Here is a 19,625-nt window from a genome sequence, read left to right as displayed (position 1 = left end):
AAGTAAGCATTTTCTAGCCTAAAAAACTGAAAACACTATTTACGTTCCCCCTTTATTCCCTTTGTCTTTTACCATCTTTGCTTCTGTAAGCAGATAAACTGCTCATCTTTTCATTGTTTTCCATGATTCAATAAATATTTGATAAGTCTGTGAGCTAATCTTAACTTTCAGTAATGCAGTGAATTGGGACCCCTAAACTGTAGGATTACAAAAAAATATATAAAAAATATTAATTGAAAAATGATAAAAGAATATTAAATGAAATAAAATATGTTAATGTACAGCAGATAAACTGCTCATCTTTTCATTGTTTTGACATGATTCAACAAATATTTGGTAAATGAAGAGTGCTGATCTTGACTGGATAAGAGTGAATTTGGAATAAAAATAAAATATGTAGCTTGCAGCCATGACAGAATGACAAACACTGACAAGTATGGAAAACGAATGGGACTGCTTGAGATGCAAGTTTGTTGCAGCATGTGAGAAACAATTGCACACTATTGACTGATGGATAAAACGACCAACCAGAGAAAAGCACCTCCAGCATCCTGGTTGCTGATTTCCTCAGCGAAGAAGCATCAGTCTCCTGCATCTCACCTTTAGCAAAAACAGCCTTGTCCATTTCAAATCGATGCCTGACCACCTGATGAAGTGTTGCTCTGTCAGAAGTGTTGTTTTTTGTTGGAAATTTTCATAATGAATTTATTTCACCTCTACAATGTCAGTACCAAACTAATCCATCATCATCTTCATCATTCAAGTTGTAGTAACAAACTGGTGATTACCATATTTAGATGTTGTTTACCATTATGTGGAGCTCCTTTACATGCTAAAAGAAGGGAAAGTATTCAAGAGCATAGGAAGTGTTTATGGGATCAATGAATCTTCAGTTCACTACATGAAGAAGGACAAAAAGAATACAAGGACAACGGCAGCAGTGTCTTTCAACAAGACTGCAAAGAGGGTATAAATAAACAATAAGGTCATTGTGAGGATGGAGTCTGCATTGGCCCAGTGGATCAGTGACTTCAGGAAGAAGAATATCTCGCTGGATACCAACATCATCTGCAAGAAGCTTTACAAAACTTTTGCTGAAACAATGACACAACATACATATAGCATATAGAGGCGACAACAAAGATGAAGACACAGGACCACACACACACACACAGGTCAAACACATTCAGTATTTGATCAAACCACCCAGCAAGGGCTGGTTTGACAAGTTTCAGAACTCTTTGGACTTAGAGCACAGTCTGCATGGAGAACTTCCTCATTGGGCTGAACATAATAATTATAATAACTCTGCTGGCCAAATAGTTCGAATCTCTACGACGCCAATGAAAAATTGGAATTAATTTCTGGTGATAGAAATTCATTTCTCGCTATAAAGTCAGATCACCAATAAACCTGTAGGTCCCATTGCTAGGTAACCTTTTGGTTATTTATTTACGTAAAATAAATCTAATCCAGTCGGGCCAGCCCTAGGAGAGCTGATTTGATCAGCTCAGTGGTCTGGATTAAACTAATTCACGCTTTAATTTTCTTCTGTGGAGAACTTATCCCCAAATTATTTGCTGGAGCTTAGAAGTACAGGAACAATTTTTTTCAAAACCATCATCAAGGAAGGGGGTCATAAGCCTGAACATGTTTTTAATATGGATGAAACAATCTTTTTGATAAAAATGAATTAGTAACTTTTATTATTAATATAAGCTAAAAAAATGATTTTACTAATTTAGGAATACAGCGGGCTTTATGATAAATACCAGAGCTTATTTATAAAAAAAATTTTTTTTTCAAAAACAAGAATAAGAATATTTGCCTGTGTACTGTGCCAGGATCATGAAACTCCTCAGGTCAGATTGGTTCCACCAGCGCTTTATCCCGGAGGTCAAGCTTTATCTGGCATAGAAAGGCCTCAAATTCAAAGTGCTTCTGATCATGGACACTGCTGGAGGGGACGCTCTCAATCTGTTGTATGATGGTGTGCAGATAGTTTTCACACGAACACCAGCTGTAAGACTGATTCAACCCATGGATCAAAGCATTAATGTTTTTAAGATTCCATGTGAAACGCCCTGTTCATTAAAGTGCTTTAGGATGACTAAGACTCATCGCTAAAAGGCAGATACTGGGTACAACATTGCATAGTCTTCTAAATATTCAGAATTTAAAGGAGATGAAGAGTGAAACTTCAAATGCCAGCAGGAAAATTTTAGAGGGGATCTCAGAAGTGGTTTTATATTTTTCTCTTATGATGAAGTCAATCACTCTGCGGTAGATAAAGCCGTGAAGCTGGCAAAACTACTGGGAGGAGATGGCTTCAATGATGTGACGCCTGATGACGTTAATGACTTGATTGATGCCCACTCACAGCTGTTGATGACAAAGCCAGCAAGTGAAAAAGAGGAAGAGGAGCTAAGGATTGAAGAAGAGGAGAAGGTTGGCCTAACACTCAATTGCCTTGCACCCATGATCAGAATGGCAAACGAACTTGAGTGAGTGGCTCAAGAATGGGACCCTGAGATGCTTAGCTTGTTGCAGCTCTCAGACACAATTGAGGGTCGCATTTCGGTTTATAAAAACCTTCTCACCCAGAAGAAAAAGCACCACCAGCAACTCCCCATACCTATGTTCCTCACTCGGAAGAAGACACCAGTTATGCCTACACCTTTAGCAAAAACAGAAGTTACAGACAATGGCAAAGATACTGCATCAGCTGATGAAGTGGCACTGTCAGAAGAGCTGTAATGCTCTTGTTGGCTGCGCAGTACATTCACTTCATAGTCATCAGTACTACACAGCTAATACATCATCATCATCATTCAAGTTGTAGTAACTCACTGGTGATTACCCATATTTATATGTTGTTAAAATTATGTAAGTTTAAGGGAGTAGAAAGTGTTCAAGAGCATAGGAAGTGTTTATAAGTGTGAGAGAAAGGTTAATAACAGTGTGGGAAAGGGTTATAAGTGTGGGGAGGATTTATAAAGCCTTAAAATATAAATAAATATAAGGTCACTACTTCGCTGATTTTTGCCTATTGTGGGGGGTTCTGGAACCTAATCCCCGCAACAGTTAGAGGACAACTGTATTTTTTTACATACATAAATATATATATATATATATATATATATATATATATATATATATATATATTATATATATTTTATATACATAGATGACACACACACACACCGTTTGTTTTGTGTTTAAATCAAGTTTCCTGGTGGTGCACCGTTCTCTTGAAATTTCATCATCATACTGGAACATCATAATTATCTTTAACAATAAATAACTTACAATGCCAAAAATGTTCTTTAATGGCACCATGATAAAGTCAGATCACCATAAACCGAGAGCTGTAACCCGGGGATAGCCTTTACTTATTTATTCACACACACACACACACACACACACACACACAGTCACACACACACACACACACACACACACACACACACACACACACACACACACACACACACACACACACACACACACACACACACACATACAAACACACACACACACACACACACACACACACAGTCAATCCCCACCTATTCGCATTACAGGATTTGCAGCTTCACATATTCGCAGATTCTTCTGTGGAACTTATCCCCAAATTATATGCGGACAATTGGGTAATTCACGGATTTTTTGTCAAGAAATATTCACCAATTACTGTATTTTCATGTTATTTATGTGAGTAAATAAATCTTTTATGATAAAAAATTAATTACTAATTTTCATATATTAATATAAGCTAAAAAAATGATTTACTAATTTTCATATACAGTACTAATATTAATATAAACACCAAAATATCAATAAAAAGTACTTTTTTTCAATGCATAATAAATATTTAGGTACTGCACAATACTTAACTCTACTTGTGAATTCAGTGTTTCCCTTATGTACTTTAAAAAGAAAACAGGACTGTTTCAATACTGTACAAGAGGAAATGGATGTGCCTGAATATAGGGGTAACTTGAATAGTTTTCACACTTAGCTGTAAGACATATTTTTAAGGGTAATGTTGTAAGATTACTGAAATGTTATTAAAGTGCTTTAGGATGATAGTGTCAGGTATATTGGGTGTAGGATAATAGTTTAAGGTATACATTTGGTGTTTGAGCTATTAAAATAGGCAGTTGTAAGCATTTTAGAAGGGGATCTCAAGTATTTGTTTATTTTAGCTATTTGCAGGTGGTTGTGGTCCCTATCGAAATTTAAAAATACATATTTTCAAACTGTGTGTATATATACAGTGTATATATATATAATTATATATACATACATACCTATATACACATATACATATATACAATATATACACATATATAAATATACATATATACATACAGTATATTACTGTGTGTATATATATATATATATATATATATATATATATATATATATATATATATATATATATATATATATATATATATATATATATATATATATATATATATATATATATATATATATATATATATATATATATATATATATATATATATATATATATATATATATATATATTTATATATATTTATATATTATATGTATATATATACACACACACACACACTCATAGGCTTCAATTAGACAGAATGGTTTAGATTCCAGATTCTTGAATTTACAAAGTACAATTTATCAAACAGCAGTTTTCAAAGATTCCAGATTCTTGAATTTACAAAGTACAGGCAGTCCCCGGTTTACGACGTTCCGAGGTTATGACGCTTTTCAAATATATTCATCAGAAATTATTTCCGGTTTATGATGCATGTTCAGAACGTACATCGATCCAACGGAAGAAATATGGCTCGAAAACGGCAGAATAATGAAAATTTGGATTTTTTTAAATGAAAAAATCAATAAAAATGAGTTTACATCATTTTTATTACACCCAAAGCATTAAATGTATGGTTTTCTTAGGATTTTTGACGATTTTCAAAGATTTTTTGGTTTACGATGATTTTCGGTTTATGACACGGCGTAAAAATGGAAACCCTGTCATAAACCGGGGACTGCCCATACAACTTATTAAGCATTAGCTTTCAAAGACATACAGTCTTCTTCATCAGGTGCCGATGTATTGAGGAGATAACAGCTAGTCTCAGGTTTACATATGTGCTCCTCCCAATATCTGTTATTTTTCTTTTCTAATCCCTGGGATACCTTCCTGTTGATCTTCAGTTCCTCCTGCCCTTCCTAGCAATCTTCTTGATCTTCATGGTTGTAAGCTTAATCTTTCGTTGTTCGGGATTATTCCCTTACTGTTCACCTTTTTGTTTCTGTTTCCCTTAAAACTCTCCATATTTTTGTTTCTGTTTACTAAAAATTATCCCATATGTTGTCTTTCATCATTTTTTCATCGCAGTTGAGGGTGCTACCTCCTGAACTTACTGATGCAGGAATCTGACTGGAAAACTCTCACTGCTGCCATATCTATCAACATGCCCAGGTACTTTCTCTCTGGTTGGTCTTGAGATCCGACTTTTTGAAGTTTATCACCACACTGATTCTGACAAAACTTTCCTGCAGCAACAAGCTCGCCAGGGCTAGCCAATCATCCAGGTACCTCAACAGATGCATCCTGTGCAAAAGGGCCCCAGTGAATGCTTAGGGGGATGGCTGAGAGCCAAAACAGATTACAGTCGACCCCCAGTATTTGCGGGGGATGTGTACCACAATCCCCGCAAATAGCTAAAATCTGCATATACTTGACTCTTCTAAAAATGCTCATAACTGCCTATTTTGATAGTTCAAACACTAAAACACCTCTCTAAAATGCTTATACCTGAGTATTTTAATACTTTTATCACAAAGTGCATTTAGTCACAAAAATATGAAAATACAGTAATTAGTGAATATTTCTCTATGAAAAATACCAAGAACAGATGAATTTTCTGCAAATAATGTGTATATACGTTCCACAGAAAAATCCTTGAATAGGTGAAGCCACAAATCCATCCGAGAGGACTAACAGATGGTTATTTGAAAATACACATCCTTCAGATCCACTGAAAGCATGAATTAATCCTCTCTGATGGAACAGTTTACTGAACGAACTGTTTCCATCCTGAAACGGGTCTTGCGAACAAACTGGTTCAAAGGAGAGAGAAATTGATGACCAGTCTCCAACCACCTGTCACCTTTTCCACCAGGGACAGACAGCTGTAAAAACCAGGAGACTGATCTTTCATGACTTCTACAATACAGTGCCTTTCTGAAGCATTGCATTCATGAATGCTCAGAAAGGGCGAGATCTTTCTGCAAGCTGGGAGTAAACATTTGGAATCAGACTGGTTTGAGAGTGAGGGGTGGCAGAAACTTGAAGGGTAGTAGATACCCTCCCCAAAGGACATCCACTACTAGGTCTCTCCTCCATGTTGCCCAATAGTTCAACAGGTACCCCACCATCATCAGCAGCAAGTGGGAGAAGAATGCCACCCTAGCGTCCTCCTCCCTTCTTCTTGACCTTGCTCCCCATCCTAGAAGTTCCTCGCTTCGGGTTTGACCTTTGTTTGCTCCCCATCCTAGAATGGAACAAGAGGGACTGAAAGGGCACTATAATGTGGTTGGCTGTTATAGGTCCCGCTGTTTGCAACCAATTGGTTCCTAGCCACGTAAAAATAAATCTGAGGGCCAGCCCTAGGAGAGCTGTTAATCAGCTCAGTGGTCTGGTTAAACTAAGATATACTTATTTTCCCCATCCTAGAATGGATGGGGACTGAAAGGGCCATGGCTGTGCACTTTTTGCTACCAGGGTAGAAGAAGACTAGGTTCCTCTACAAGGGGCAAAGGAAATCTGGGGCTTTCTCTGACCCAAAGTGGAAGGGCGAACCTGTCTCAACCTCAGCTCCATGGAAAGAAAGGTGAGGATCCTGGAAAGAAAGGTGAGGATCCTGGTACCGGTCGGTTTCTGAGTGCCAATGGCAACTCTGGTCCAACAAACCTTGAGAGTTGAGAAAACACTGTGGCTCGCATCTTCAGCACCAGGTTTGACCATAGGTTTGCTATATGGTGGGCGAGGTAGGTAATGGCCCAACCTCCAGTTAGCATCAGTCTCTTGAAATTGGCACCCTCCTCAGCCATTCCCCATCTTGAAGAGGAAGCATTCATGGCCACTGTAAGGGACCAGAGATCCAACCAAGAAAATATCTGGAGTGATAACATTGCAGTCAACACCAGGGCTGCCGCCTCCGCCTGCTAGAGGGACACTCCCTCTGCATGGAGATGGTTGAGGGTATGAGGGTCTACCTCAGTAGAGGAGAGGAACCTTTTAGAAGGCCTGGCTTCCCTACATAGTGCTTGAAAACTTGGTTTCCTCTTCGAGTTGAAGGCTTAGGTGATTGAGGGGTTTGTGGCATTATAAAACAAACAAGTTAACAATCATAAAATATAATAAAAATATAATAAAATTCAAAGTAGACATGCAAAATAAAAATAAACGTCAAGTCAGGTAGAGAGTCTGTAAACAATGGTGGCCAAAAGCAAGGCAGAGTTCATGCCAACAGGTGGGCGGGGCTTCCCCTACCTGTTGACAGTCAACGACCTTGTCTGAAAGTTAAATGGCCATTCAAACTCATGTTTGCAAGCTGATTCCTATGTAAAGGACTAAGGTTTGCATTTGTGTAGGAACAATTATGTTTTCCTTTACACTATTTTATGACCATCTGAAAATGTGAATACTAGAGAGAAGCGTTTGAACTCGAGTAACTGCAATGGACTATTTAACCAAAGTTTCCCAGTATTTTTACTTTATTTGGATTCTGGGGCTGAAAATATGTTTTAATGTGCACATTGAACATTATATTTATTTAGCAAATGAGTAGTCTTAGAGATACTGGACCCTCCCTTTTATATCCTAAAATTATGGGGGACCACAGTTGGGGGGGGGGAGAATAAGAGTGAAATAGGATTTAATTAACCCAACCTAATCTAAGGAACAGTACAGGCAGTCCACGGTTATTTGCGGGGTTTCTGTTCAGAGAGCGTGACGATAACCAAAAATCAGCGCCTCTGTTAGGTATATATCAGTGCCAGAACCCAGTTATCAGCGCCGATAAACGGAAATCGGCGATTTCCGTCGCAGCCCCGTAAAACCAGATCGCCGATAACCAGGGACTGCCTGTAAATTTAAAGAAATGGTGTTGTGACCTAACGTAACCACACCTAATCTTATAGTCTTTCAAGCACTTTTAATGGGTTGCAGTGCTGCCATTATAAAGTAGGTGAGCATTGCTACCCTATGACTGAGGAGATTTGCTTTATTATTTTTACCACTTATTAAACAATTAATACTGAAAATGCCTGCATGAGGAAGTAAAATTCCACCTCTAAGTTAATAAATTTTGCATTGAAAAAAAAAAAAAAAACGTCATTTTTCACAGTGTACAAAAAAAAGTTGCACTCAAAAGTACTTTTCCTTATGCTAAATTAAAGATATATAGTTATACTATACACTGTGAAAGTTTCATTGAATTTGGTTCAGTCTTCTTCATGGTACTGTATGCTCATTTACTTTTTAAAAAAGTAAATTTTGAGAAAATAACAAAAGAAAAAAATTATTGCCTATTTTGTAATAAATATGAAACTATGATGCAATTAGAAAGCTGATTTTTTTAGTTCAAGTATTTCCTCATTTAAGAAACATCCCTTGAAATTTACAAAATAACCGGATGAAAAGAAATGTGCTCCCTGTTTGGTTTCCTCTTGGGTGATTGACATTTGTAACATTTCTCCAATGGAGACGCCTTTTGTTCTGATTTCTTTTGTCTTTTCAATTCTCATAGTGCATATAATTTTACATTTTCTCTTATAATACATCTCTTCTTTGCTCCTATTTTGACAGAAAAAATTGTACTCAGAAATGCACTAAAAAGCCGGGTGTGGCATGATTCACAAAGTACACTGGCACCCGAAGGAAATGTTGCCATATACTTACATATTTTTTTATTTGTGAATAGACACCCTGTAAAAATATCATGAGGGGATAAAATATAATATTCACATTCTACTTTTACCATTTGTCAAAAGAAATAAATTGACTTATGATAACATACAGTATTGTATATGTAAATGGTGATGAGGAAGATTGCTATTCATTTGCATATGTCTGTATATTAGTATACAGCATGTATATTTTCATATCGTGCTTATTATACTGTAAAAATAAGTCAAGTAATACTCAACATTATATGTAAATTATTTGGCATAGTACATGCATGGGTGCCAATTTGACAATGCCAAGAGGAAGTGGAAATATGGGCAAGTTACTCTGAGCTCAAGTTTTCCTTGATGCTATCACTTAAGAAAACAGAGATACTTTAGTGGGTAACAAAAGTACTGTGCATTAATTATTTCAAACTAAATGGGATTAGAAACTTTTTTTTACAAGTTTTGCAGCAATTTGTCACTCATGGGGTGTAAAAGCAATGGACAAAAGATGTTTATTTATTTTGTTTATTTAGACATAAAACAGTCCAAAATTGTCAATAACTCTATTTTGATCATTCCTTAAAATTCAAAGATCAGCGCGTCCCTTAAGTTTGCTAAGGTAGGGTGGGTAATAAATTTATGTACTGCTTAATGTCTCAATGTTATGATTAAAAGTTTTAACTTGTCAGATCCTGCTCAAATGAAATAAAAAAAATTACTGTATTCACTTACAGGTAATAGTGCAGGCATATTTGACTTTACATGTTTACAATAAAAATAAAAACTGAAGAGATATGGCATAATTTTTGGCCACTGTTGCCAAACCTCAAGTTTTGCTAATATGTGCTCAGGAAGGGCATTTAAAAGGCCAGCTCAATCAAAAACAACAAGAGTAGTGGTCACCTCAAAGCAGAAACTGATCTTCCCAAAGCCAAAATCTTCACTCTCATGAAAAGGAAATTATTTATAACATATCAAAATACTTCATTTTAGAGAAACAAGGGAGCCATGTAACTAATGTTAAACTATTTTTTCTCCTAAATGATGAATGGTTTATTTATGTAATAAATGGTATTGTTATAAGAATTATGATTATCATTTCTAAAAAGCAAAGCAAAGAAAGGAAAATCAATGCTGTTCTTTAGAAAGCAAAGTACAGTACAGGTAAATGACAGATCTCAGCTAGAGCCATAAACAAGATTTAAAAGGATACTGTAAATAGATCTGGCAGCACTGTATTCTTTTCCTGGCCACACCCTAGCTATCTTAATGTTTGAATTCCAAAATTCCGCTTAATTGGTGAAACTTAAACTTGCAACAAAAGAACCAACTAGGTTCTTGTTTTCATGAAAATAACAAAAGCTGCATATACACTAGCCATACTTACCCATAATACTTTGGGACGAAAAACAGGGTAGTTTATAGAACAACAGGACAGGGCTATATTTCCTTTCCACTACCTCCAAACGAACAAAAGTATAAAATAAAAGTTGTGAAGCATATTCCAAAACACCCAAAAACCACTTACCCGGTCACATCATAGGGCTACTAATTTTTTAAATTCAATCAGTCAGAATGATGTGATTCATATGTCTGCATATACCTGCGCTCTGATCCAGATGCAGCCATTCTTTCCCATTCCAGCCTCCAAATTGGAACCATGTGACAATTTTTTTTTACTACGTTACAATATTTTGTTCACCTGTTTTTTTTTTTTTAGATAAGTTAGAATGAAGCAATGTAAGGATTTAAACTTACTACTGCTAAAGGGTAGCTTTGACCAGTCCACATGTTCAGTGTTCACCCGGAAGGTCAAGTTAGGTAATGTAAGAATCTGATTAGGTTAGGGCACAACATCCTAGAAAAGTTTGGTTGAAGTCGTTTTGATTAGAGCATAGCCAAAGCCAGGCAACATGCCCAAAGAGAAACTTAGACCAACCAATCTGTATTCTTACAGTATGGTCGAGAATGCAGAACTACTGGACAATACTCCCAAAATTACTACTATTGTATTTCTGTAAACCCTATACAATTAAAAAATCTTGCATTTTTTTTTATCATTTCTGGATCTTGATCAGCAACTATACATTCCTTCCTATGGCAAGAATGAAGCATGGCAGTCCAAGGCCAAAATTCATCTTCAATACTGTATTATTACTGATGTTGTTTCAACCAGAAACAAGGTCAGCAATACCTTGTCCTATCATTCTGTAAAGACTCAAAAGCATAGAAATCCGATTGGGAGCCCCACTCACCTAACAGTCGAAACAAAGAACTTTGTGAAAGTCCATAAGGATCAAAACATTCTTCCATAATTATCTCAATAACAGTAAATTTATAACAGATTTTAGTATGATTTTTATCATAAGCATATTAAGGAGACTCGAGAACAAAGCAAATAAACCCCAAGATCGAGGATTGGTATTAAAGTAAAATACAATGAATATTCTGTTTTTTAAGCTGCTTTAGATTGTTAACATTTTCTTTAGTACCTGTTGGACATGGTTTTTTGTGAATAATTTGATCAATATTGTCAGATTGGTAGGTGTTTAATGTAAACCATAACTGTATTCAGGAGTTGAAAATTTTATTTATCTGTGTTTCAATGTGAGCTTCGAACACTTCTGCCATAAAAAGGCAGAAAGCATTAACTCCAAAATCCTACTTTTGAGAAAACTGAAGTTAACAATGAATTAACCCCTAAATCCTTGTTTTGATAATATTGAAGATTTGAGTGTTCGTAACTTTTTGCTACATAACTATGCCATAATGGCTACATTCGTCAGTTTCTGCCCTTTCCATGGATACCAAATTTGTGAAAATCGCATTTTTGGAGTTAATACTTTATGCCTTTACACAGCAGATTTGTTTCACAAATGAGTAGTTTTAGAGAAATGGATCCCCCTTCTCCATATATCCTACAATTCCGGGGACCACAATGGTAAAATGGGGGTTTTTGGGTGGGGGAAGACAAGATACAAGTAAAATAAAAAGATGGATTTAAATTAAGCTAACCTAGGGATAGGGTCCTTACCTAACTGGGAAGGCTTTGCCCCTCTGGACCCTCCCTACCTAAACTGTAGTACATCAAGCATACTTGCTCTAAAGAGGGTGTAGGGGGGGTGAAACAGTGATGCTAAAAGTGCTTTCCTCATGTGAGAATCAGCAATTAAACACTTCCTTGATTCTTAAAAAGAACACTTTATTTGAGAAACATTCATAATTATAATTGATGGCAATTTTATAACTCAAATACTGGTAAAACTGGCATATACTGTATTATCAAATCTGCATTGACTCTGAGGGGATGGTGATGAGGAAAACAGTTATAGTTCTTGGTTAGTATGTAAAATATAAGAAAAACCTCCCAAAAACCTTAATTATTAAAAGAAGACCAAGCCTTACAATTAGTGAAAGTGTACATTATGTGAAAAAGTCTAAAATTATAAATTACATGACTTACAAGAGCTGACTGGAATTAGTTTATGTTAAATTGATTTAATTTTTATCACATCTTCATATATAAAAATAACTTCTAACTCTAAACTCAGCTGTTTATAAGTAAAAAAAAAAAAAAAAAAGGAAATACCACAGAAGATTATACAGGTAGTGCTCAAGAGTTACGATAATATTTAGAAAATATTTTAAAATTTTGCACGGGTGCAGGCAGCAGCGTACAATCAGGCAGTGAGAGAGACCAATTACAATACACCAACTTCTTTTCCTACATCTCATTATTCCATCTTCTAGTTGAAAAAGTAAAAGAATGATAAAAGTATTGTTAGTAACGTTATACTCATGCATCAATGCGTACAGCCATAAACAACTGAACAAGAAACTTGTTTTGCTAATAACCGAGCTGGATAACAACAACTGTTTTGCTCGTATTTCAACCATCATACAGTAGTAAACAATTACTGTAGTTATATTACAAATGACATTAAGTACAATAAGACTGATATATTTGTACATTATACCCTTATTCAGTATGGATAAAAGATCGGCAAGGAAATACACTGCTAAATTTAAGCTGCAAGTTGTAGCTGAAGCTTAGAAAACAATGTTCAAGCTGCTAATGACTATAAATTATCGTGCATCGGCAACATGGATGAAACTCAACTGTAAATAAAATTGGAGAGAAAGTATTTCAATTAAAACTACTGGGCATGAAAGAACACATATTACTGCTGTTTTCATGCCCATAAAAGATAAATACCCGTAAAGCTCGTATTATGATGAAATCAAGAGAAAATAGCGAAAGGAATCTTGATTTTTTTTTTTTTACACAAAACAAACATGCCCCAAACAGCCGTCGTCTATTAAAACAAAAAAATAGCTAAATTAATTTTCCAACAAGACCTATTTAAATTATATTTCAGCTTAAAAACACTGTATAACGAATAATATCCTTGTCCCATATAAGTAAAGTATCTAGAGATTCATTTACACAAACTAGAACCAATAAAAGCACTCTGAACCAAGTAAAATGCGGTGAAATAAACTTCCTGCATAATCAATTTCCAAACCAAAACATTGATCACAGTTTATAATACAAATGCAATATGAGAATATATACAATATTACTGGATACAGTGTAGTGAAGAATAGCTTTTTAAAAGAACCATGGAAAAGACACACATTCGTTACGTTGATGTTTATATAATACGATGTTAATGTACAGTACAGTATAATGTAGGCTATGCTACTGTATATGAATACGATATACTATAGTGAAGGCTAAGCCTTGTTTCTTATTCAATTTCTCTTTATAGTGAATTATCATAAGTCAATCTGCACTGAACCTGCAGAATTAGCTGACATTAATAATTACTATACTGTATATGTATAGAGTATACTGTGTGGTAGGCTAGGCTACCATATATGCATACTATAGATGGTACTGATTACCCTAGTGTAGGCTAGGCTATATTTGAGAGACGATTTTTTCAACAAACGATGGGTTTTTTGGAACCTAACCCCATCGTTAGTAGGGCAATACCTGTAATGTGTCAAGGTCAAAGAAAAGTTATCAACAATTGGCAAGATATCTTCCAGAAACGGAAATATGTTAGCAATGTAAAGCGATTGGGGGTTCCCTTTATGACTGACTGTTGGTTCACCTGTAGGAGACTAAGTCCTTACCTGGCCAGGGGTTTTCAACCCCTCGACCCCACCTAAACTTATCTTAATAATGCTGGGCCCTTGCCTACCTGGGAGGTCTTTGCCCCCTGGGCTCCCCCACCTAACCTAGGGCAGTGTAAATTGAAATAAATGAGTGCTGCAACCTAACATACAGCACCAAGACCTCACCTGGTTAACATAGCCTAGGTTACCTGGTCCTACCTACCTAGTGGGTGATGTCCCTTTAAAAACCCTCAATAAACCTTACCTCTTAATCACAATCAAAACTTACAGAAGTATCATAGGCATCTTTGAATACATCTTTGTATTTCACTCTTGTATTTTCCCCCCACCCAAAAACCCACTTTCCCACCATAGTCCCCATAACTGCTGGACATAAGAGGGGCTCAGTATCTAACATTAGGCCTAGCTTACTAATTTGCTACCAAATTGAACAAAAAAATTCAAAATAATCATATGGAAATCGCATTTTAACTCCAAAATAATCATCATTTACAGTACAATTTACATTTACGTAAAAAGTAAGTACAAGCTTAGTTTTACCAGACCACTGAGCTGATTAACATCTCTAATAAACACTTATTTTACGTGGCTAAGAACCAATTGGTTACTTAGCAACGGGACCTACAGCTTATTGTGGAATCGAACACATTATAGAGAAATGAATTTCTATCACCAGAAATAAATTCCTCTAACTCTTCATTTGGGGGTTCCGGCCCATCGAATGACGGTCTGAAGCTCAACCAACTCGGCCAACAAAGGGCTACAAACTACGTAACATTCAATAAACCTTACCTTAATCAAAATCAAAGTTTGCAGAAATACTGTGGGCACAGATTGAATGCAGAGTAAAGGGTCACAAATTACTTGGGGTTCCAAAGGTAAAGGCCCCTTGGTAAGGGGGCACGGCATCCAAGGTTAGGTTAGGTAGACTAAAGGTAAGCCTGGTTAGGTGATATTCCCACTGAATTGCCTACAGTAGCCCTGGCCCCTTACTCTGCATTCGCTCCAGGGGCACATTAGAATGCATCCTAGCAATATCACTCATTTTGTATTTTTCACCCTCCCAAAAACCCCAATTTCCCACTGTGGTTCCCCCATAATAGTAGAATATAAAGTGGTTTCAGTATCCATTTGTTAACAAAATGGGTAATTCTACAGAAAAACTCTGCATGGCTCCATGGTCAGTACCAGTCCCTCAAGGATGAATGCAAAAACATAAAGAACAGAAAACTTCCCAAATTATATCACCTGTACTGCATTATATACCTTTTTCTATATTGCTCAGCCAAAAAAATTTATTAATAAATGATAGGCGAGCTTATCTCTAAGTGGAGCTCACCTGTAAGATAAATGTTTTACTAGGTTAACTAAGCACTTCCAGTAAATATTAGGCTAATAATATCTGCTTTTAAAGAATCACAAACGATCATAAAAAAACTACATTTCATCAGTTATAAACTAAAAGAAAAGTGATGAAATTCGGATCACCTAACTCTATTTTTCTTATGGTAAAACAATGCTAAAAATGCAGTGTACCCAAAGTGCACTGCTTAACCTTGGGTTAACCTACCCAGTGATGAAGCATACCCAAAAATAGGATATATTATTTGCCCTACAAAATGGCTATAATTGAGAAACAACGTCAACAAATGGACTAGTAACGAAGATTAAGGAGAGACAAAAGCAGCAAACTCGACTAAAAATGTCAGCTTCACCTTAAACAAATAAGCTTTGGCCTGGTTAAGAATTTGGCCCTAGACATTCCACAAAAGAAATGGTACGAAAACAATAGCATGCTACTAACAATAAGCTTAAGCTAGGATATAACAAACTTGCATTTCAACGTGTCACGGCCGTTAAAGCCTGGGCTGGACCCTCGGGCTAACGGTTCCTATGGATATAAACAAACGACAATGGAAACTGAAGAAGAGAACTCACCTAGTACAAACTCCCATCTTTCTGCGCTGAGTGATTGTTCAGGAAAAACTTCTAGCTCCAACATACTGTTGCCCTACCACAACTCTTCGTTACAACATCTGGCGAGTCTTCATTACAGTCGAGGGGTTTTTCTCACGTTTTACGTATCAGAAGTCTCGTGCGCCCTTTATTGTGTCTCTGACTTACTTCTTCTCAATTTAACAACATAAAGAAACTAAAACAAATAAGATCCAGTCGCGCAATACATTATTTATAGAGGGCATTTATGTACTCAACACCAAGTCAAAAAGAATTTGACACTCGTAAATGATGACTCGTTTGGGACTATAAGGGGTTCGATCTGCTACTGGTAAAGTACTCATCAATACAGCGTATTTTGATCGGGCCGATTCCTCCATTTATACATCAACAGCTGATCAAGCGCATGCGCAAACATGCTTTGCGTTTCAAGGTGTTTTACGTCATTCGTCTGTCATGCATAACTGATTACACATATTTTGCCTTTTCTTCATAAACTGACTACACATGGTTTTATGAAATGCAACTGCATATAGGTGTAAACTATCAAAGCTGTACTATCGAGGTCCGAAATTAAAAGAATGCGAATGAAAGATTTATGTACCCAAAACAAAAGAACTTGCGATTCGCACAGGCACTGGGAGGAGTCATACCAAAGTAGTGACGAAAATCTTTGGTTCTGAAATGCCAACAAAAACAGCTGCAACAGAAAAAAATATGCGCAGTTAATTGGTAATATCGTTCTGTTTAAGATATCAAAAGAATAATTTTAATTATTTTTTCATTTCAATTTTTACTCCTCGGATTCTTGAGAGACGTATCTTAACTTGCCTGATACTCGTAGAATACCAAAGCTGCTTTAATTTAAGAACTAATTCTTCTGCGTAATAATCACAGCAGATTATCCAAAAGTTTTCAAGATATGAATCTGTTAGACCTTACTCTTAAGCTTTACTCACAAAGAAAATATTTTTTGCTCACAGAAAACTAATCGCAGTATAAAATACGGGATACTCTAACATTTGGAAAGTTTTACTTTAAATGCTTTGCACACACTTTTGCTACTTTCGTCGTGGTACTAGTTACTCAGCTGGTAAATTCCCTCATTTTGGGCCTGTGTTACTCTTAATAAATAAATTTAAGTGAAAAAAAACTCGTATATAAAAGTCTTGAACTGCGGAGGTAATTTTAAATATATTTATGAATACTGTACGACATTTTCCCTGTGCTTTTAAGTGCGTTTCAGTGTTATTGCAAGTCATTGACCTGTATCACTCAGAAATCTAATCTCCTATGACTCATTCTTTTTTTAATGATTAACGATTAAAGATAACAGTTCATTTCTAGTACTGTAACCAGTGTTCGTATTCGGTAGTGTCATGAAATTTATGACATAGCTAATAATACCTCGAAAGTTTCCACATGAGAGCAGTTCATTTTCCTATTTTAGAGGACTTTTAAAATGTTCCTATCAGGCAGTTTCTGGCATCTGCTACTCGAGGCAATGGTCAAACGTGAGGAAATTTTGACGAGTAGGCTTCGTCCTCTATAACACTATGCTGAGTATGCTCTGACCAAAGTTCAGTACCTCTTGAAAGACAGCTTTTGTTACAGTATGCGCATTATTGATGAGGATATTTCGCCTCTGAAAAACACACTGTAATTGGCAATGATTTTAAAAGAATGCATTTTGCTGTGTTGAATAAATGTTTTAAACTAATTTTCCTTAAGACACTCTATCAAGAGGAGAAAATGAAAATAAAATCTCTTATGAAGGAGACGAAGGTGAACTTAAAATACGTGCATATTTCGTGGATTTCCAAAATAAAATCGAAGATAACTTCGAAAATGACGTGCAGGGCAACATCAAATTTAGTTAGATATCAGAAACGCCACATATTTAAGTTACACGAGTCCTAATAATAATAATAATAGTTACAGTCCTTTTGTAACACTGCAGCAAGAATAATGTACATTACAGTCCTTTTGTAACACTGCAGCAAGAATAATGTACAATCATATAAAATGTAGAAAAAGTAGACAAAAACAGTGGTAAATATAAGGTGCACTGTGCAATAGAAGGACCTGCTGATATAATTTTTTCATAAGCAATATAATTGGAGAGACACGTAAACCGATGACATTTAATACAGAAATGTGATCTGTGAAGAAAATCAGTAAATTATCAATTTTGAAAATAATTTTCACAAATCCACAACTAAAACCTAATTATAAATTCGGAGCACCTCAGTAATTTCTAAAATGGAAATGCAGGATCCTGTGGAAATAATTTCTATTACAATATAGTGCTGAATAATAATATAGGAAAAAGCAAATAAGAATCTCTTTAGATTTTAAGAAAGTATAAAACATGATATAAAAAAAGGATCAGATAATGATGATTTGGAAAATGCTGGCCATATGCTAGCACAGGCTCTTGCCCCTGTGCAGCACGTAATAGAGAAGAATCGATAGGAGTAATGAATCAGAGGGATAAAGCAAAGATGCACAGGATCGTCAACCTAAATAATATTAAACTAATAACAAGATTAAACAACTAGCAAACAAAGGAGAGAGGCTTAGTACAGAATCATCTAGCAAGAACCCTATTTTTTTTCTTTTTGTAGATGATGTACGTTGTGATATTATGTGAAGGTTAAGTTATTCAAATATTCATGCGGTATTTCCAAGTGTTGAGAATCTTCATTCTTCTATTCTTTGAGGGAACAGCCAAGGGATAAGTTACCATATATATTTCTCGATAAGTGTTGGGATGTCCAGCAAATTAATTCAATGACTGTTTATTAATCCATTAGGATGATATCTTTATGTGAATATCAACTTACTACGAAGTTGTCCAAAGCGGTTTAAAAGTTGAATGAAACAAATTATGGAAAGTTTTCTATGGAGGGTAGGCCTGCCTACCACATTGGTAGCGTTGTTTTCACAGCCCTCGGCCGTCCCACCCATCACGGTGGACTTGTTTGTTTACCCCATTTTTAGGGGTTGTTATGGTGGCTGGGGATGAGACACCACTTGATCGCAAAACATTGTAATGAAATTTGCGGTAGATCCAATTAAAAACCCAATTTTTTAGTTATAACTAGTAAATCATTTTCATATATTTTTTCCTTTTACGTACGTGCTGGACGAAATCCCTATGCTTCAGCGTGCAGGCTCCTATTCAAAGTTTGGGCTGCTACCAACAGAATGAACTGTCTTCCTGTACAAATATGGTTCGTTTTTTTACCTCTAAAATGATGTCTTCGGTCGTCTATGCTTTACAGTTTTCGATGTGACGGAAGTTCTAAAGAAAATGTCTGATGGCAGTGTCTAGCAGTGAGACAAAGAGATGATTCATCAACGTGAATTAAATAAATATTAACAAAGCGAAATAGTATACAAACTGTGAAACAAGTAAAGACAATAAGATCGATTTTTCCTCTCCCTGTAGATTCTTATACATTGGTAAGGGTAAGGCCAGTACTTCAGTTTCCTTTGTCCTTTCCTGACGCTGCCAATGACAAACAAAGAACCGGTAATCGCTTTGTTCTGTTGAGATG

The 19,625-nt window shown here is 35.9% G+C and overlaps 2 protein-coding genes across 5 annotated transcripts in view; one reads left to right on the top strand and one right to left on the bottom strand.

Annotated features, from left to right (window-relative positions):
* LOC136852557 (PHAF1 protein CG7083) overlaps positions 1-16,727 on the bottom strand; it is a 57,837-nt gene extending 41,110 nt beyond the window's left edge. The window contains exon 1 of one of the 4 annotated variants that reach the window (XM_067127326.1): positions 16,045-16,727. In XM_067127326.1, coding sequence (XP_066983427.1) covers positions 16,045-16,108 — 64 coding nt within the window. In that variant the 5' untranslated portion in view covers positions 16,109-16,727. Of the gene's footprint in view, positions 1-16,015 lie in introns of all 4 variants that reach the window. The other 3 variants (XM_067127325.1, XM_067127328.1, XM_067127327.1) reach the window with 3 other exon arrangements.
* LOC136852556 (homeobox protein Nkx-2.2a-like) overlaps positions 1-19,625 on the top strand; it is a 221,554-nt gene that overhangs the window by 67,013 nt on the left and 134,916 nt on the right. The window lies entirely within an intron of this gene.

This window comes from Macrobrachium rosenbergii, chromosome 25 (genome assembly GCF_040412425.1).
Source record: "Macrobrachium rosenbergii isolate ZJJX-2024 chromosome 25, ASM4041242v1, whole genome shotgun sequence".
Lineage (NCBI taxonomy): Eukaryota > Metazoa > Arthropoda > Malacostraca > Decapoda > Palaemonidae > Macrobrachium > Macrobrachium rosenbergii.
Note: the sequence above shows the minus strand (reverse complement) of the source record. Positions and strands in the feature narration are given on the sequence as shown.